The sequence below is a fragment of the Nyctibius grandis genome, chromosome 1, assembly GCF_013368605.1.
Source record: "Nyctibius grandis isolate bNycGra1 chromosome 1, bNycGra1.pri, whole genome shotgun sequence".
NCBI lineage: Eukaryota > Metazoa > Chordata > Aves > Nyctibiiformes > Nyctibiidae > Nyctibius > Nyctibius grandis.
The window spans coordinates 115,734,037-115,755,697 of record NC_090658.1 but is presented as its reverse complement, the minus strand read 5'-3'; the positions used below and the strand labels follow the sequence as shown (position 1 = coordinate 115,755,697).

The window sequence follows — 21,661 nt, the reverse complement described above, 5'->3', positions numbered from 1 at the left end:
TTCTGCAGTTTCTAATATCCCATTTCAGCAGCACGGAGTGACAGGGCCGTCGGCGGGAGCAGATGGGTGCTGCCTGCCACAGGAACAGGGACAGCAGCCATTTGCACTGTTACAGGTCATGAGCATTGACTTCGCTTGAAGCTGATTCTGTCCATCTAGTCCAGTTAACAGCAATGCCTGCACACATAGTTTTAAGCTCTGGTTAACTCCAGTATGCAAAAATGGATTCCATTTTAAATGTGTTCAAGCCCCCCTGTGACTTCACAAGCATGCAGGTGATTGCTTCCCTGATAGGAACAACACTATATACAAGCTTGATTCTGAGCATACGCAACCCCAAAACATACAATTTATCCTCCAACTGGTCATTAATCTTCAAAAATATAAAACTCTATCACTTTCATTTTTGTAATTCTACATTTAGGTTAAGAATCATTTCTTGTATGTACACGTAAGAAAAAAGAATATATGCATACTTTGCCTGATTTTATTATGATCTATATGCACAAATATAGTTGCTATAAGGTTGCTCATCCATTATTTGAAATAACTCAGCAGTTTCACAGTCACAGAATTGATACATTTGACTTACTGAAGAAAAAAATTTTATTTACTCTTAAAAAATAGTCCAAGTAAATTGAACATTTAAAAGATTTTCTGATGTGTCTGAGGTATCTACAAGAGGTCAGCATACTGGGCTGTGGGTATCATAAAGCCTCTGTGCAGCCAGTTCCACCATTTCACGAAGGGATTCGTCATCTTCGCTTCCTGGCTCACCGTCAACTGTCTGGGAACAAAAAAAGAAGTATGTTAGAACAACTAGCACTTCATATTCCTTTTCAGCATGTGAAGAATGCTCATAAGGGGAAAGGAAAAAGCAGTCATGAAAATTGAAAAGAAAGTTACCAAGAGCGGCACTGTATGTTTTTAAATGGTCTGCCAACATGTAGAAGAGTTCAGAGAACACTTATGTAAGTCATGCTGAGGAACAACAAGCTTCATCTCGAGTTTTACGTTTGATTAATAACTTGTTTCAAAACTACTGTGAAAAATGCATTAAGTTCTGTAGATTACATTTAATTCGAAATCAAATAAAAACACACAAGGTTCAGTTCTCAGAGATTTCATTTTATCTGTGAATTCACCTGCATTGTGTTAGGTTAATATTGTAAAACACGTGCATTCATCACAGAGGTACACGCACCTCGGAGTCTCCACATAGATGTTCCCACCCCCATAAGGTAACATTTACATCAAAATAAAACCCTGAAGAGATTAATTTATCACTAAAAAAATTTAAAATGTCTTCCTAGAGAAAGATACCCACCCCAAACATGCAAGTTCATCAACATTCAACCCAATACCCTGATTGCTCTAGCTCAAAAACAAAGGGCAGCATTTGCATTGTAGTTCACAATGGCACAAGCTTGCCATTCCCAACACAGTATGTAAGGTATTACAAAGATACACACTGTTGCAGCTGAGTTGCCATTAGGGTTTCTGTCAGTACGCAAGTCTTTTAACAATAATGACATATATAATATTATATGAAAATGAAACCTAACTTCTTGATTAAGCAGTATTCATTTTTTCCAGTCTTGCTACTTTTTTCTGTATTGCAAAAGCTCTCTTCATCAGTCCTGTATTTTTCTGTACTATGTATACATTGAAATGTAGCAGATGTTTAGTAAAAAGCTGCAAAAAGATGACACAGCAAGCATTGTCTGTTAACCACAAGACTGTAACTCACTGTCCTCTTAAGATAATTAACATTCACTTGTTTTGTTTCAATAGGTAACAAATTTTTGTCAGGGACCAGCCTTTTCTTCTGGGTTTGTAGAACACTTAAAACATCTGTTGTGGTCCCTGAGAACAGCATCTGAGAGCTGCTTCAGTGGAATATATTACTGCTGTGGATAGTGGTAATACATTATATAGTTTTAATACATTATTAATAATGACAGAAAAGCACCACATTAAAATTCTTAAGGACACGAAGGACATGATTTTAACCATTCTTTACAGTTCCACATTGTTCGAATAACTAGGTGTGACAGCTTCTTAAAGCAGCCTTCTGACATGCACGACATCCAATTCTGAACCTAGCTAGTAAATTAATAAAGTATTTCTTTTTGTATTTCAGGCTTTCAATTTAGCTACAAAAGGATCAAGATGACCAAAAAAATTCATTCCTACCCTGTGATTGCTCAATTATTCAGACCAGAGCCTACGTTTTAAGAGCATAAAAAAAAAACCTGTGGGTTAAATCAGTTTCTCCTCTACATTTCTTCATTCATTTTCATACAAGCAGAGAGCTGCTGAAAAATACTGTGTTTTCTTCCAAATTTACTGTATTTGTTACATAAACATTGCTAGCATTTTTTTAATGGAGAAAAATCTCTAGCAAATGCTTCTGTAACAAACTCAGTAAACTCAGTTTGCAGGCTGGGTCAGTATTTCTCTCTGAAAAGCTGGGTACTGATCAACAGATGAGAATGTCAATGAAATTAATGGAAAGTGAATAGGCTTAAGCTGGTTTGTTACGGAATACAAAAACATTTCCTTAGCAAACGGGTACACGATATGCTAGGCAGCACTGTATACTAGACAGGAGACTCACCTCTGCTAAACACACGGCGCACAAAAGCAAGTGCTTTGCTGTACGTACCCGAGTGTCCAGGGAAATGTTTGCAGTCTTTCCATCAACTGTGGTGCACAGGACAGAGCCATCTTTTGAGCTCACACAGTCTTCTCCAAACATATCCCTAAAACAAAGATCTACGCATGTAAGAGGTGGCCAAACAGCAAATTCACGTTTTTCTTTCTATTAATCTTAGGCTTCCAAAGGCATTTGGTTTGCTGAAAGGAGGTACTCTGCTATCATTATTCAACCCACTCAGATATAATTAATAAATACCAATCTAAATTATTATGAGAGTGGGTATCACATAATAGTAAGTATTTTGCCAAAAAAAAAAATCTCATCATAAGTGAAGGGAAGGATTCCTTTGATTTCAAACAGGTAAGAGTTCTATCTAAATAACAGAACATACAACAGAGTAAGTTTTAAAAGAGAAGTGATCTGAAACTGTATTTTCATAAGCATTCATAGCATAATTTTGGGAGACAACTTAAAAATTCGCTTCTGGAAGAAATAACTGGGACCTGTAATCAAAATTTTAATGATGCTGAGAACTTCTTACTGTACCTCTTCCTTTATGTAATTCCTGGCCTTCATATAGATTGAATTAAATTTACACAAAGTATTTTTAAGTAACTGTATCTTTAAACTGTATTATACTAAAATTATTGTATTTATATAATTAACAGCAATCATTTTCCTTTAGAAAAATATATGCCAACTTACTGAAGCATGATCTCCATTCTTTTCCTATACACATCCATATCTACTTTTTTTGAAATTTTATGTCCTGCAGCTGAAAAGAAAAAGTCATTTTACTTTTACAGACATTTGCTAGGAGGGAAAATTGGCTAATTGATACAATCTGGTTCCTAATTAACTTTCATGATAAACAATCTAAAAGCTATAGAAGATATATATGTTTAAACATATTATAAAGAAAATTATTAAAAAAAGATGGAAGAGACAAGGAAGTACATACATTTAAAATTTGTATTCCCTGTACTTATCACATTTTAAAATAGACAACTTTGCAAGTCTAATTCTCACTTCTCAATTCTCCTTTTCATTTAACACTCATCACTTCCTACATTTCCTTTACTTAAAAGTGAAGATAATCCACCTTCATAAATTTTTTATAATCCCTCAATTTTCTATTGTTATAGGAAAATACTGCATCATGGAGGCTAGGAGCATGCAGAGCATATGTAAAGTAAAACTGGACAAGTGTGAGTTGCAGTAACAGGCACAGACATTCCTGGAATGTGTTTCAGGATACAGTTTGAAATAAAAAAAATGATATTGGTTTTATACTTGGTTTCAAAATCAAGAGATAATTTAAAACAAGTACTTTTCTTTTGAAAATTTAAGTATTTGATCATTAAAGGAGTCAGAAGTCTATAGGAAGAGCTAGTTGTGAAAAATCACTACCTGTTCCACTGATGAATAAACAAAACAGATCTACAACTAGAGTTTATTTAAAAGAAAGCTTTTTAAAAACTAGTTTTCAAGATTTCTAAATCATCTGAAGAGTTCAGAGAACCAAACACAATGGTGGTTAGAATAACTCAGAAATTCTTTGAAGAACTTCATAATTGCAAGAGACCAAGCAAGCACGTCTTAAAAATTTACCACCCCTTAGGTAAGATGCAGTCACTGAATGTACTAAGCAAAACAACTTTATATGGGAAATGAGGTAATGGTGGGCACATGCTCAACTGAGCAACAATAACTTAAGATATTTAAATTCAAACACTTGTGATCCTGTGAACATACAAGTGCAAGAACTATTTGGAATGTGTTTTTACCCCAAATAAGTGAAAAAATCCCGCAAGAATCCACACCTGACATTAGCTGATAGAATCACCACCATGAAACAACATGAGAAATCATGCAAAAAGGCATATAAAAATAGAAAGAGGAATTAATTATGGGGGCAAAAAGCTAGATATTGTCACTAGCAGATTGTACAGATAAAGTGAGACTACCAAAAGTTAGGCCAAGTCAGCTATTACAATAAGAATTACAAAAATAAGTGAAACAGTGTAAGATTTTTTTCCAGCCATATAAAGAAACATGGTGGGGCAGGGAAGAAGGTCAAAGTACCATCAAAAAAAAAAATTTCTATTTTTGGTTAGTTTCAGTAGAACAGAACATGAGGGTGTGGCTCAAAGGGCTGATATATACTGAAAACGATGACAACCAAGGTAAGAAAATTACACTCTGAACTTGCTTAGATCAGGGGGACTGGAGAAGCTTTATCCCAAAACAAAGGAAGAACTGCTGTGTAAATTCATAAACTCAGGACAAAGAATTTTTAACAGATTTTTTGACTCAGGTGTGGGACTAAGCACCTAAGGAACAGTGATTGCTATTTTATATATAATTACAAAATAAATAATAAAAATACAAGAGGAGTAACCCAGGGAAAATAAACACCTATTTGTCCATAGCTCTAGTGCTTCCATGCTGGTTTGGAAAGAAAAATCTACTAGAAGTGTTACGAATAAAACCTCACGTGGGATTCACAACACAGATCAAGCCAGACTCCTCACTATCAGTCTCTGATAATTTAAAAACATCAGTTATTTTAAGGATAGACCTAGACCATCAGACTTCAGTAGAGGATCTGATACAGAATGACATGCAAAACCCTTAGGTAAGATTAGAAGATGTGGAACAGTACAGAATTCTTAACATTGGAACTGGCTAAAGGGAAGAAGATCACAGAATGTGTTAACAGAGGTCGAAGGGATGGTATGTGTAGCACAGGATCTCAGGCTGCTTTGAAGGCTTCTGGGTTCAAGTGCACACTTCAGATGTGTCTTGGGTTCATGTCAGAAAGATCTCCTCACCTCCTCCCCAGTACTCTATTTTCTACACAAAGAAAAAACAGGCACTAAGGTCACGTGTGCCACTGGTCCTGTATTTAAGGGCAGAGAACTTACTGGGCATTACAGACACAGATTAGGAGTTTTTAAGGTGTGACCTTGGGGATTCATTTAATATGATCACTACTCTCATTGCCCTTTTGCTGGAAACAAACACAACCAAATGGTATTACTTTTATATAACACTCAGGGAATAGAATTTGGGGTTCTGCTTTCCTGACCACATCCAAACTGGAGATGAATAATGCTCTAAGATGGATACACAACTGTCACTTATGTCACTAGGTGACCAAGGGTACACAAAGGCAGAATTTAGTAAGATCTTTGTAAGCAGAATAACATCTATTCCAAATAATGATGCAGGTAGTGGCAAAAACAGTGATTTAAAACCCTAGAAAAGAGAAAAAAAAATTTATTTTATTTTGATAAATGGATTATCATCAAATTATCTGTGCTACTGTGTTGCCAAGCTACAAACATTTATCCTCAGTGGCTAACTCAATATTCAATACTTGCTCCAGATTCTTAGCACAGTGACGTACATGTTCAAAAGCAAAACAGTAGAATGAAAAATAAACTATCATCACTAGTAATCCCAACAAAAAATTGCTGTGATTATTGAACAGCAATGTCAAACCCAGTATCTGATGATGCTATCACTACCCAATAATATTACTGGGTTACACGGTCTGCAGAAGTTTAATTGTGAAATTAGTCTGACTTTTTTTCAGCATTGTCTACCTGACTCATTCTGATGTACAGTCATAGGAATACCACTCATGAATGGTAACCATAACTTTCAAATCAGAAATGGAAATATTTAAATGAGATATAAGTTGTTTATATACAAAAATCTAAAGTGAGTAATATTTAACTTATTTTAACTAAGGTCACATTTTCCACAGTCAGCTACCAGTTGCCACATAAGAGAAAGTTTCAACAAATGAACATGTTACAACTAAGAAAGACCAAGTTGTAATTATGTTTTTAAGTAGCAAATCTTACTCCCTAAAAAGTTTCATAAGGAGAGGAAGTACAATAATGGGACTGCAATCTATTGCAAGGCATTATATCCCTCTAAGCTTGATATAAAAAAATTAAGAAGAAATGCCTCAGTTAAATAAGTGTACACTAAACTTACTACCTTTCTGTATTTTGGGATTTGACTGAACTTCCAGTATCACTGTTGTTACGGTGTCTGCATACGTATCATTAGCAGGATTTGCCACCCACTGGAAGATAAAAAAAAAAATCATAATTTCAGCCCATTAGTTGGACTAAGTGAACAATGCAACATAAACACAAGGTAACATTCATTGCATTCTCCTATTTGCTTTTCTCTGAATTCTAGCTTCAAATGATTGTCATACATTTTATACCAAATTATTAACTACTTTTAACTTGGTATATTCCAGTAACTTTCCATGAAAAATTCAAGCTATTGAATTTTTCTGAACACATTTATTAAATAGTTATTAACTACCACAACTATTTGGGGGAGGGGGGAACACTATTTGACATTATTTCCAATTACTATTTGCCAAACAAAAAAAGGGCACCGAATCTGCCATTATACTTTTGAGTGAATGCAAAAAAAGAAACCTGCAGGGGCTAAATGAAACAACTTGCATCAACACAGGACCATAGCTCCAGGGCAACTTTGTTCTAGCTATCACGCTACTTGTCATCCAACAGAAAACTACTTAAACCATTAATTCTGCATGGCATCTATATGATACTATTTTGCAGAAACTGGAGAACAAAATACTTCTTTCTCCCTCACCAATGCCCACCTCAAGGACTACCATGCCTGGTTCCTGGATCACAGTAATATTTTTGAAAACCTTCAGGGCCGGTTTTTGTTGGATTTCTATTTCTTCTACATCACCTAAGAAGTGACAACAAATTGTTAGCAAGAAGAAAATTATACTGTAAGCAAGACTAACTTTATCTGCATCAGAAAACAGGCCATTTTAAGAATAAGAGGGGTTGTCTGTTATTATCACAACTGCTCAGAGCAGCTCACAAAATGGAAGCGCGTACTCTCTTCCCTACCTGACAATATTATTCTCTTTGTTCTGGATTGTTTGGTTTTTTTCAGTACCTAATATTGGCCATTTTACTTGTTTTGAATTCTCATACTTGACTGGCTTAATACACTGATGTGACTACAAAAATGAAAAAGAAAAAAGCAAGAAATTTAGTTTCTCCATTTACAGAATTAGCCAGCTCCTCTTATACCCTTCAAGGATAACCCATTGCTTACATAAGCACAGAGCTTAAAACAAAAGCATCTGTGTGCCAGGTAGCACTCAGGTTATGAGACCTGAACATCAACTGAATATAGGTTTTCTCTTCACTAGTAATATGAATTAGATTCTGGCACTGGAGAAGAAAAAAAAATTCCTCAGCTTTAAATCTGGGAAGGGATCCTGCAGTGTGTGTGTACCTTTAAGGAACTAGGACAGGAGTTGGCCCTAACCTTTAAGAGAGCTAGACAGAGGCACTAGGGATCGAACTAGTGGTGATTTAAATGGCTTCTGACTCAGAAAAACGTTAGATTTTTGCCTCTTGGGGAGCGACAGAAGAGGCTGTCTGTCACACAGGAGGACAGAGCTTTTGCTCTTATTAAACTGGATGGGATTACCCATTCTATTTTGGGGCTGGAGAGAAAAGATCTATTAATAAATTTTGCATCAGAGTGCTTATGGCACGCACTTTGGGGGCTGACAGGAAATAAAAATCAGCCTAGGCTCTACATTGCTATATGCTCATGATTTTGTAGTAGAACTACAGCAGAATCCCCCGGAAAGGATGTGCCATACTCATGAACTAGATCTGGCAGATGCTGCATAATCCAATGGAAGTTGTAAAATATGAAAGAAACTGTGGCACTTCAGTTACTGGCAAAGAAGTTTCCACTCAGAAGACCTCTGAAGACTGCAAGTTGTTTTAAAAGTTGACAACTATAAATCATGAACATGTCTTTCCAAATACGTACCGGTAAGTTTTTGTAGCTGATAATAAAGCAGATTAAAAGGGCCAGTATATGGAATGGCTTGTGTCTGTGTTACAGTGCTCATCGCCAAGTCTGTATAATCTGAAAGAATTTTAAGAAGTATGTATTAAAAATTATGCATTTGAATTTACATCCTAAAATCATCACTATAGATAAATAATGGCATCGATACATTTAAAACAGAGGGTTGAAAAGGACAATTTGTGAAGAGGAGGGTGGAGGGTCTATTCTAAGATAAATAAGATATTTGTGGTTAAGAAAACAGCAAGAGCTTGTTGCTTTATCATACCCATTAAAGGCAAACAATGAACTAGGACAGTAGAATTGCTTTCCCCCAAGCTCTTCTGACATTACTACTCCATTTAATTTTTCTTCTATTTTGAGAATAGATCAATTTCTTTAGTAATAGTATAGGAGCAATACACAATATTTTCACTGTACTGTAGCTCTTTACACTAAAAACTAATGACATTTTAGAAACTGGCAGGAGGATTGATTAAGGTGCTCTTCCGTTCTCACTGGCATGTTTTATGCATATTCATGCAGAGGAAGAAGTTTTAAGTAAACAGAAGGGTAATGGAATTTTGCTTCTTTTCTTTTACAGAAAGAATAGAAATTATTTTACACTTCAGTGAACAATGAATCTGAATGTCTTTCTTCTCACTCCAACAGCTCAGAACTTTAGGCAAAACTAAGCCAAAATAAAACCAAGATGTTCACTAACTGCTTATCAAACACAAAATTACAGGAAATAAAAGTATTGCATGTGTTTTAATGACAGAAGGATGTAGTAAGTTTCAGTTACCTACTGAGCACATTTTTACTTACTGGAGAGGTCACATGGAGAAAGGATGTGATAGTTAAAATTTCTTTTAACCAGGATTCCAGAAATTCTCTGTCCTTGCTCTGGCTTCTTATCTGCTAAAGATCCCATCACCTGGAAAGAAAAAACACACATAGTGCAACAAGGCAATATGAAGTATTCATAGCTTAAAGTTAACTATGGAGATGAAATATAGTTTCCGCAGAAAAATCAAACATTGTATCAAAATAACTCTTAAAATACAGGAAAGTCAAGAGTAACGAACAAAGATTCTGAGTTGTAACACAAGAAAAAGTTGGAAGAGTGAAGAGCCAAAAAAAAAAAATCCACCGCCAAAAACCCCCCCAAAACCAAACCCCAAATAAAACACTAAACCCAAACCATTCATGTACTTTGACTGCCTGGAAAACATACACAATCCAAACCCAATTAAAAATACAGGCTTAGAAGAAAATGTATAGTTTTTATCCCAGAGGAAAATACTGTTGTACAGATAAGAAAATATCAATTTTATACCTTGGCAAGTTTTTCTCCTCTGAAGTTTAATGTCACAGCTTCAGTATTCCTAGGATTATGAACTTCTATATGAACTTCATCATTATCCTCGTATTCCCGTATTAACGCTGCTTTCAATCTGGCCATTTCATTCTGCTCACCGTGAACTAAAATCTATAGGAAAGACAGTTTTCATTTTATCAAGAGTTATTTGTCCAACCAGACATGTTTAGTAAACAAGTTATCGGAGAAAACTGCCATCTTTAACCTCATCTTTATAAAAATGTAATTTCATGAGGTCACAATATATGAAACATTAGCTCAATTACATTGCATACAGGTCTATGTGTGTCTTTGAATTCTACGCGTTATTCAAAGGCCTGGATTTCACGACTGAATATTAGTAGAAAAATACATGCAAATAAGCAGAATGCATTACAGAGATTCCATTTAACTTTTCATACATGAACACATTGTTACATTATGAAAGGGAAGTATGAAATTCAATGATAAAAGTTACAGTTAGCTTTACATTTTTGTGTCTGCATGTAGACAAACATATACATAATAAAACATGCAATTCAGAGAAGATGCTTATAAAGTTCACAATTTTCTTTGCCAAGTTAAATCCTCTTTTCTTTTGCTATGATTTTTTTTATTTCTTATCTGTGCTCGCACACTGATTCTCCCCCAGTCTCAGCAAGTTTCAGATCCTAGTCCCCATTTTCATATTCTGGTCCTTCACACTGTTGCCTACTACATACCTTCTTTCAGACTGGCCTGCTCTTTTTCAGTCAATGTCTTCTTGTTTATTCTGGGGCAAATTTCAGTGAACTATTCCAACACCAGTGTCCCCAACTTAATGTTGTCCTATACTGTATCTTACTTGTGCAAAACACTGCTGAAACAGGTTATGGACCATACCACTTTCTTGAAAGTCATTCCCAGATATTCCCCATGCAGACAGTCAAGAGCAAGTTCATATTTACTTTGCTAAGGTAACATGACAAAAAATGGTTAAAATCTCCACCTTTTATTATTCAAAGCCTAGGGATGCTGGCTACTGCTAGACACCAGTACCTCCCTTGATGACTCAAGGCTGTGAACTGGTTTGATGAATGGGCAGCATGTATACTAACCACATGTGGAGGTTTCAGGGCCCGGATAAATTCACTGGTTTGTTGATAATCTGTGTGAGCAGAGAAAGAAATGTAATCCACAGACATCTTCAGTGGGAGCTTCTGCCCTGACATAGTTGTGATCTCTTCAGGTTCAGACATGATGTGCTAGAAAAAAAGAGCACTTTAAATAAAAAATTGAAAGCCTCCTACAGACACCCTATAACTAATGCTTTACATTTCAAAAATCAATGAAGTAATATTAGCAGCTAGGTTAAATGTGAAGAACTGAAAAAAAATTTCTCAAATTTCACAAAACACACACTCACAAATGAAAAAAGGCATGCACAACACACACCATTTAATCTTTTGCATCTCCAGCAGATCTGGGAGTTCATTCTTCTTCCAGATACATCTCTCTCAAATTTGCATTGAAATTGTAACAAGTGTGTGATTTCCATCTCTAAAGGCAAAACTAGATGCTCTGGTTGCCCTTAGCTGCTGGAATTCGGAAGGAAGGATTTTGTTCTCTACAACTGGACGGTGGCACAACATGCGCAAGGCAGTCTGATCTCTGACACGTAAGTAGTGCTAGATTTAACATCAGCTCCTCTAGAATTAGGGTTAGGGCTCTCCTCTCAAAAATATAAATTGTGGAGGGGTCTAAAGATGAAGAAAAGTATCAATCATTCTTTCTCATGACAAGATAATTGCTCCTAGGAAAGATTATTCTGCATAACATCACTGAAAATGGCCATATGCAAATTTGCTGTACTTTTCATTAGTATTAGCCAAAAGCAATTAGTTTTGACTACGTAATTATGCATACCTGACAATGATCTTCTCAGTAAATCCAAATAAAGGCACTTGCTACTGGCCAATTCTTTTTAAAGAGAACATGAATACTACTTTGTATTAAAAACTTGCGGTGCATTAGCAACTCACCTTAGCAAGCGTTCCTTCAACACAGTACCCTGCTATAATGACTCCATTTCTTTTATCTGTGCACCAGCTCTCAAACAACTCTCTGGACAAGCCACTCTGCATCATACCTGGGGAAGCCATCACAACACTTGGGCCAATATCATCAAAATGATCCATACTCTAAATGGACAAACATGACGAATATCAGTTACCGTAACTCAAACGAAGGACAGCCTAGCTGCACCCTTGAACAACGTACAAGTAGAGCCCTATGTTCGCAGATTATACCCCATCCTCATAAAAAGTGCCCTTTGCAAGAAGGTTCCTCCTACTGATGCCCATAAGGGGCAAACTATAAGCACAGGGATCTACAGTGGAAGAAAAGCTGGGGCATAAGCTCCCCTCAACCAGCCCTCTAAACACTGGGATAGCAGATAATTCAGATATAAACCTGTACCTAATCAATCTATTAGGACAGTAAACATGCAAACTATTCAGCAAATATGAACTCTCTGTCACCCTTCCTCTTCTGTAAGACAACCTTATCTCAAGCTTACCTTCAGATTACTAATGTGCTTGAAAACAAATGGATTGTTGATGTTAATTTGCTTGCGGATTTTGTCATTCATGGCATTGACATACGTCTGATAAACTGCCATGCATTTCTTTGCCAAAGAGGAGGCATAGTATATAGGAATGTCATGGAGTTCAGGATGATTCTGCCAGTATTCATCTAAAAAACCAAAAACAATAGAAAAGAACAAAAGAAACACCAACCAAAAACCACATAACCCCCCCAGCATTATCTCCAAAACGCATGCTTCTCAGAAATGTTAATACTTCTTGTAAAACAGATTTAGCAGGTTTTTTTTCATTTTTATGACAGAAAATCACAATCACAAACTTTTTTTTTTTTCACCTGCTCTACTAAAGAAGAAAAAGCAATCACCAACTAAAAATGTATACAACTAGTAAAAACAAACATGCAAACAAACAAGAAAAATATGAACTTCAGATATTTTTGGCAGGCCAAATTCCAATCAATCACCAACTTCAGCTACAAGGTATAAAGTATACACAATATTACACAGCAATAAATCTACATTTACAAGAATTCAAGTTTTACCACACCACTGCAATAAAGCTAAAATGTCTCTGTCAAATGTTAATTATACATCTAACAGCTAGGGACATCTGGACATAGATATGTTGGTGAGAATTCACTACATCACAGTTACGTAGAACAAACCCATGGAGTTCAAGACGTGAAGGGATGACCCAGTTATCAACCCTGGCTTCCTGGATATCACCAACTGTTACACTTTACAAGCTTAACTGAAACAAAACCAGGAAAAACGCCTCCAGTAACCACAACTTATTTTATCTCTGATGGCAGTAGCCATGACCTTTACTAAACATAAAGAAGAGATCTGAATGCAGCTATACAAACATAACTTACTTGTTTTCCCACTTGGATACAGTTCTGCTAGTCTCAAACATTTATATTGCATAACTGGGGAATGATTGTCCAAAAAGGGCGGTATGCCCTTCTGGCTGTATTTGTACATTTAAAATGATATAGCTTTAACCTAACAGCTTTGATCTGCAGACAAAGCTTTTCAGAACATGTCAGAGAGGTTCACTGCCATGAATATCTGAAGCTCAAGTGTGAGGCAGAAACAGTCAATAAAAGATAACTAATATCAGGACTTACAGTAACATTAAAGACTGCACCCATCATAATTTTCTATACTATAATGCAGTATTATATTTTTGGTCAGACACTTATGGAAAGAAGAAAAACAAACACAAAAGCCTGTGGGCTCAATTGTGTAGGCATGTGAGATGCAATTGCATTTTCTACCTAGTTAAGCATCCAATTGCATGTCTAGCTTTACTAGATGTATTTGCAAGCTTATCTTTAGAAACTCACTTCAGTATCTACACACAGCGAGGAGAGGCCAACAGAATACAAACTAATGGCTACACAAGATTTAAAATGTTTGGTTTTTACCTTCTCTATAAAATAAAAAAAACCTCAATAAGTAGTAAATAATCCTACAACATCAAATACTACCCTGCGCCTAGATCCAAATTTCTTATTGATATTTTGAATAGACCAGTAAACATTTTGAAAGCAAACTAGTTTTTAATGTTGAGTTAAACTGAAATGGAAAGTGAGAAGAATTTCAAGTATTTTAGGTAACACTTTAGATTCAACACCCCTAAAAATAACTATTTTAATTTTGAGATAGTTGTCTTTTCATCTTGCCAGCATTTGCATGAGCAAGAAGACTAGTGAAAAATCATGTACGTAGTACAAATTAAATGTGCTAAAAGGAAGCAACGAAGCCTGGAAATAATTTATTTAAAAATTGTTTTATCTGAAGTACCTTGTAACAGATACCTATGTATTTTATGTGAAGTGGCTTGTTATGATCATGTATAATTTCTCCCTTCCCCCCCATTTTTGCTCTTCTTAACAAAACCTAATTTGCTTTCCCATTATCATTACGACTTTAGAAATGCTACAAGTGTCTGTTATGGTCTTCTCAGCTTTTCCTATAAAGACTTCTTCATATAGGTTTGCAAATTAAAGGGCAAAGATAGTGAAACTTTGGAACAAAATATAGCTTCTTTTAGCAGTACAGTTTAAATAGAATAGTTGTTGTGACTGCTTACTTTTCAACCTGTAATAATAGTCCCTATTTGCTGAAATCCTGGTTCAACAAGATTCAAAAGTCAAGCACGTATTACCATGCCATTACCCTTTCCTTTCTAGGTCTCTGTCCTACCTCACAAAGCAGAACTGCCTTCGTTGGTTTACTGGATTTTATGCATTTGAACAAACACGCATTATATATTCTGAGGTAATTAACATGTTGGAAAATGGCTGAAGAGATGTTCAAAAAATTATTATATCTGAAAGACTGCACATGAAAACATTCTTATTTAACTTTATATGCCTTTTACTAAGAGGAGCTGGGAAAGTACATACCTAAAATTAAAAGTAGTTCTTGAGCTCGACCCAGGGCGAACACAGGAATAAGGCCTCTACCTCCTCTATTTACAATGTCGTGAACAGTATTACAGAATCTTGCCTCTCGCTCTTCCCTTTTCTCATGAATATGAGTACCATACGTGGATTCCTACGTATAGAGAAACCAAGTGTTAAAAGTACTGACACAGAGACTAATTCTTGATCATCTCCTCTGAATCCAACAAGAAAATGCAGAAAAACATACTGGTGTTAACATGGGGAGGGGAGGGAGAGGGGTGAGGTTAAGGGAAAAATCAAAACCACCCCCAAATTCCCATTACCACCTCCACCAAGATAATAACCAAAATTTCCCCTCTCCCCCCAAAAAAGTCAGAACTATTAATTTTCATGCTTCTTTTAAGAGCTTTCAAATTTAACATACTTATCTTCCTAGTTGGAAATGCTGTCACTGCTTTGATGAAGGGGTTATCACATTAACACGGCCCACTAGTGGTACGTGTGTCACAGTTTAGAAACAACTAGTCTCAAATACAGGAATTACACAAAATACAAGATTTTGATGTGACTTAAAATGAAATTATCAGTTACAGAAAGCAGTTAGAAGGGACAAAATAAATGAAATAATTTTAAGCATTACTCTGAAAGATCCCACTGTTCGTTTCCAGATAAAAGTGTCACTTTTAATGTTTCCCCTGAGCTTCTGATTTTCCAAACATGGAATCAGAATAAAACCATTTCGCTCAGAAAACAAAACACGATAAATTCTCAAACGTAGCTGGAAGCAGGTTAGGATCTACTGAAGAAAGGTATCTGGCTAATTTGGGTTTGTACAATACATCTAGCAAACACAAGTCAAAACATAATAAATCTCCCATCTTGAAAAGGTTTGTCTAGAGGCTTAAGGAACTTCATCAGAAGAATTATAAAATGAAAATTAGACTTTTTAATACAGTGAAAAGAAATGTTGGAGTGTTCTGAACACCCAAGTGTTTGGATATTTAACACAAATCACATACTACCATTAAATCTCCACTGTCTTTCTCATTCCACTTTAGCTATAATTAATACCTCTATACATATTTAATTACTAATATAAAGGAATAATTTTGTAAAACTTACAATTATAAGAATATCCGGTTTAATATTGGGAATCTCAGCTGCCATCAGATGTCTGTCTTCCTGTCTTGAGAAATCACCTGTATATAAAAGCTATTGGAGACAAAGAGAAGTAGTTATTCTGATTACAGGTTCTACCAGGTCAGCAGTCTTTAAAAAGCTGTTGATAGGAATATTTTTTAAGCAAAGATGTTTTTAAGGAATTTACGATAAAAAGGTCACTTGTACTTTAACTAAAGACTCTTATGATGTGGACAGTGCTTGCAATATTAGGTCAATAGTACTACAATACTAATATTTTAACCACAGTAAAGCAAAGGTATTTCAAGCAGTACCATAATTCCAACAGAACTAGGTAAACAATTATTAAGATTTTAATTTTCATTTGGGATATAAAGGTGCCATTTTCAGCCTTTTGCATATGTGCACTGACCATTATGAAGTAAAAACTGACATAACAGAAATACGGCAGGTCCTAAGTGGAAGTAAAAAGTAGATAAATTTGCATTTACATATCAGAATGCAAATATAATTAATAATCCAATAAAATTACTTTTTAAAAATTATTCTAAGATTTTCTGATACTAAAAAAAAGCCTGTAATCTAGCAGATTTTCCAAATGGAATGCTCATATTCCCCATTACATTAAGAAGTGATTTGTAACTGTTAGTAATTTTTAATGGATTCTTAACTGCAATGCAGAATGCAGCTCTGTGTCCAAAATAATGGTTTTAAAACAGAATATTTTTTACTTAACAATCATTTCACTGATGAAAAAGTGAATAATAACAAAATATACAGTCAGCAACAGCAGATAACTGGTCTACAGGTAACCTACTATCACATTCCTCATTTGCTTCACAGGGAATTGAAGAAAATAATGGATATTAAAACCCAAACCATTTGAGTCATGCCTAGTAAGAGGGAAATCTCTTTTTCCATCATGCCTTAATCAGAAAAAAAAAAAACAACAAAAAAAAAGGCAGTGAGGTATCTAAATTTTATTGTCATCACTGTACATTCAGGTCTATTTCTGTATTTTTTTTAAATTTTTAAAATTCTCAATCATTATAAACCATGAACAAAGTCCTACTAGACACACGCCTCATGACCACCATCTCTCTTCCCTCTTCAAGGCTGTATGAAACTTTTCTTGGGCAGTGATTATCCTACTGAACTCCCAATTCATGAGATTAGTTTCAAGTATCTAGTTTTGACACAGCGCTGCTTGTGATTATATGAGACTTATTTAAGTCTGCCTCAGCTATCAGCTACCTCTGAGCAGACCAGCAAGGAAAACTACATGTTTACTGGTACCAAGTCTGAGTCATAACTCACTCCCATAAAATCCAAACATCCCACCTGGTTCAATACACATGTGTGACTTGCTAGTCCTCATCAACGAGAAAATACATGCTCTAAGTCAAGGCCTCTCACCTTGACTTGAGTCCAAGTCTATTTGACAGCTCCAGCCACAGTGGTGAGGCTTAACAGACAATAATAAATAATTAATGACTAAGTTAGAATTCAGGCGTGATTTCAACTTTTTATAAAAAGAAAAATACCTTCACACCAGCTATTTCAATCATAAACATGGCTGCTCCCAGAACGTGGCCTGCGTGGTAACACCAGAATTTAATTCCTGCCACCTCTTTCACTTCATGGAAGTTGATGGTCTCAATCTTGTCCATGCTTTCTTCAAGGTCTGTTTCTGTATATAGCATGTCATCCGCTGATATATTACTGGATATAAGTGAAATGGCTAAATATCAGATCATCTTACCAGCCTAGATTATACAACAGTTGGAAAAAACACTTCCTGGATTTTTCCTCCCTGACAGTAAGACTTCCATTCAGTAACATCTCCTCCATTAGAAATCAAGTCCAGGTACTCTAATGCAGTTCACCTGAGCAGAGTTAAAGCATCTTTCTTCTGAAAGGCCATGCTGGATACTCTTTTCAGTTCAGGATCTGCTCTGTATTTGTCTAAAAGTACCAACAGATTCCCAGCCCTGGACAGAGATCTGCTACTTAGCTTCTAACAGTCCTCAAAAACCAAACTAAACCACACTTTTCCCGCTGGCCCAGAACAGACAAGTTAAGAGGACTGTTTATCAAGTTTCCAACCCCAGCTAGAATCTGCTGAGTTGAGATATGCTCAGGACCATTGCATTCACACAGAAAAGACATGTCAAGGCATGTAACAGAAGAAAAAAAAAAAAAGAAAAAAAAATTAAAAAAGAGAGGAAAAACCCAACAACACATAAGTAACAGAGCACTCTTTGTATATTTAATATTTAATCTGACCTTGTCCTGAAGAGTGATTTGTATCTTTAGGGGCTTAAAATTCACTACTGTGAAGCTTAACAAAAAACAGACATTAAAAAGCATGAGAACAAAAGAGTATCTTAAGAGAGAGAGATGGGGGAAAAAGGGGATACTATTAGAGGTTCAAACAAGGCAAATGAAAAGAACGTGAGGAAAGAAGGAAAGATTTTTTTTTTTGTAATTATTGATATGAAATGATTTTAAAGACACATTATCCATGAGGCAACACGATGATAATCTGGTTATAATGTTGCTACTTGTGGCAACATCCAGGTTCATCCAGACACCTCTGGTGGCTTCATCTTGAATTTCCTATTGGATATATAGGTGAAATAATTCAGGAGTTGAAGAGACAACCCACGGGTCAGCTTACCTGACTTTGACATAGTCTGAAAGAAGCCATCTGTAAATAGCTTTTGTGGCATGAGTCATAAACGTCCTTCCTTTAAAACTTGTTTTCTGCAAAAACCATGGTAAAGCCCCACAGTGATCTAAATGGAAACTTAAAATAGACACACAAATGCAATTAATACATTAACATTCCATGACACTAATATACAATATAGATCATATAATTCACTACTTCACTGGACTAACACGGCATCATGAAAATCCAGAAACAGAATTTTCAGCCTCGTTGTTATCTATGCTGGTCTGTATTCTGTACACTAGTGACTAGAAACGCAACCAAAAAAGGTAAGAGTAATATAGGAAATCCTTCATTAATTGCAAAGGTTTTACCCATATAATCTCAGAATTAACTTTTTTTTTGTAATTTACATATAAATTTAGAGGGAGAAAAATAACAGGAACCAGGAATACAATAAATGTCAAAGATACAAGAAAGCTAAAAAATGTGATCCTAGGTTTGCATGTTGGACACTATGGATCAAAACACAAACTACTAAAATAAAATTATTTGACTACACTTCTAGTTTGACCTGTCTTAAGGAGGTACTTCTGAAACATAGGTAGAACCTATACCATGAAATATACCACGAAAACTCAGGATTTTCTAGAGACCTGGTTATGACTGGTTAAATCATTTAGGAACGGCTCTCCTCGTCTCCCCGCCACTAAGCAATATTTAAACCACACTCAAAGCTTGCATAAGTCTCTGAGAGCCTTTTTCACTCAAAGCCAATAGAGCAAAAACCACAACCAACACTTTTCAGCAGTCTTTATGTAGAAAACTCATTCTAGCAGCTGTCACAATGGTGTTAAAGCAGACCACGTTATAAAAAAGTCAGACATCACAGTGAGCTCAGAGGAGAGTTGTAACGTCAAAAGTGACTGAACATCCTTAATTTTAAAAAAGTTGGAAACTAAAATTTTGCCATGTCATTACCATCTATATAACACCTATTTTCAGGCTCTCTTAATAACCTACAAGTGAACACATCTCAGACCATGACCTCAGTATATTTGTTGTTTTAGGTGCAACCTACTGACTAATTAGGAGGAGATCAATCTCAGCAGGATCTATCAAATCAATGTAAGGAAGAGCATCCATTCCTTCCAGTCCGGGATGGATTCCACAATCAAGCTGAAAAATGAAAGAAAGTTAAAGCTTCTAACAGAACATATAAAAAACCCTCTTCCGTTTTGATCTAAAATATAGTTACTAGCGATTAGTAACTTTTGGCATTGTGTACAAAATTTTTTTTCCTTAAACACTGCTTTTAGAATCGGATTTCACATCTCAGGCTTCTGTCTCAAAGACTTATTTCCACTGGGAAACTGAACACCTTTCAAAAGATCCCAGTCTTTGTTTATAATGTTGTACCTATGCAAGCCTTCATTCACACTTCGACAACACCTGAATATACAGAACCAGTGTATGCAAGTTATTTCAGCCACGAGCTGAGAAGACAGCTGGAAAAGGGAAAGAGAACATGTATGTGTTTATATGTGACTGTTTACATATAACTGTAGGTAACCATTAGCCTTAGGTTCCACTGAAACCTAATATGTGTAAACTTCAGAATCCATGCTTCAGACACATACATCCTGTTTGGGGATATGGATTTATTTTACAGGACAGCCTCTGTAATGCCTACTATCGTATATGCTATATTCTTCCAGAAAGCGACAAAATGTGCCTCTTCTAGCACAGTGGCCAGCTTCAGTGCAGAGGCTGAATTTAACCCATAACATCTTTTTGTGATCTGAAGCACTGTATTGAGAGGGCGTACAAATACAGTCATGCAATAATTACCATTATTTTTCTTCCTTTAAACTCCAGAATAATGCACGACCTTCCTACTTCTTGGCCAGCACCTCTGCAAAAGGATATCAAAGTCACCAAAACAATGCACACTATATAGATGTAACTGTATATTAGATGCCTTTAGCGGGATTATTTTTCTGCGTAGAAATAATGACTGCACAGTCCCTTTAAGCTCAGATATTTAAAGTAACCGAAGTTATATTTATCTCAATGGAAATGAGACCCTATTTAATGCAGCAGCAATAAAAAGAATCTGTTTGGGGACATTATTTTGGACTCTTCTGGTTTTTATTGCATTCCCATTGCTCTCGGCTCTCAAAGTACTGAGATGTAAAACGAATGGAAAGTTTACTTAAATAACAAATTACCTGAATAAGCTTGAAGTAGCACCTTCAAGTTGTCCAGAAGACAACTCTTGTGATGCTACCCGAAACACCTTCAAATTGCATTGGCATCTTTACTAGAGAAAAAAAAATTAACTTAAAATACTACAAAAACCACAAGGCTGTCGAAATGCAAAAAGGAAAAAAGAAGCTTTTTGCTCAGACAACACTTCAATATTGCATAAGGGAAGGACGCAACTCCTCTAACCGAACGTGACAGCTGCCCCGGAGACTGCAGGCTGCCGGCTCCTTGGAACAGCAACGGAGAACCAAGGGAGGGGGAACGAAAAACCAGCGCGGGATTCCAAGGCCTCGAACACCGCCCTGGTCACGCTCCCGCCGCCCCTCTCGCCATGGCACAACCGGTGCCCTGGGGGAGGCGCCGGCCCGCGACCGGGGGCTCGCACCCACCCCGCAGGACGGGGCTCCTACCCGCGCTCCGGCCCGCTGGCCGCCGGCGGCCCCAGCCCCGCCGCCTCCCCGACACCCCCAGCCCCTCCAGGCCCACCACCGGCGCTCACAGGGGCCGGATGAGCAGCTGATCGCTCTCCTCCGCCGGGATCAGGGCCTCGGCTTTCCGCTTCGCCGCCATGGTGCCGTGAGCCCCGGCGGCGCCCGGTCCCGGTTCCGGTCCCGGTTCCGGCCCCCTCCCACCCGCCTTCCGCTTCCTCCCCGCCACGCCGGGCCGCGCA

At 36.6% G+C, this 21,661-nt stretch overlaps 1 protein-coding gene across 2 annotated transcripts; it reads right to left on the bottom strand.

Annotated features, from left to right (window-relative positions):
• Positions 1–588: 588 nt before the first annotated feature.
• On the bottom strand, positions 589–21,643 carry CPSF3 (cleavage and polyadenylation specific factor 3). Of its 2 annotated transcripts, XM_068417346.1 has the most exons (18): positions 21,491–21,643; positions 20,575–20,638; positions 19,805–19,902; positions 18,730–18,858; positions 17,594–17,771; positions 16,032–16,121; positions 14,910–15,060; positions 12,469–12,644; positions 11,933–12,091; positions 11,009–11,155; positions 9,891–10,043; positions 9,380–9,488; positions 8,534–8,632; positions 7,326–7,420; positions 6,677–6,764; positions 3,368–3,437; positions 2,669–2,765; positions 589–787 (listed from the first exon to the last, which is right to left on the bottom strand). In XM_068417346.1, the coding sequence occupies exons 1-18, from the start codon at positions 21,559–21,561 to the stop codon at positions 686–688; spliced, it is 2,076 nt and encodes a 691-aa protein (XP_068273447.1). In that variant the 5' UTR covers positions 21,562–21,643; the 3' UTR covers positions 589–685. The 2 variants fall into 2 exon arrangements, with proteins under 2 accessions (XP_068273447.1, XP_068273527.1); XM_068417426.1 differs by lacking the exons at positions 20,575–20,638; positions 21,491–21,643 and having other exon boundaries at positions 17,594–17,739; positions 19,805–19,893.
• Between the last annotated feature and the right edge of the window lie 18 nt (positions 21,644–21,661).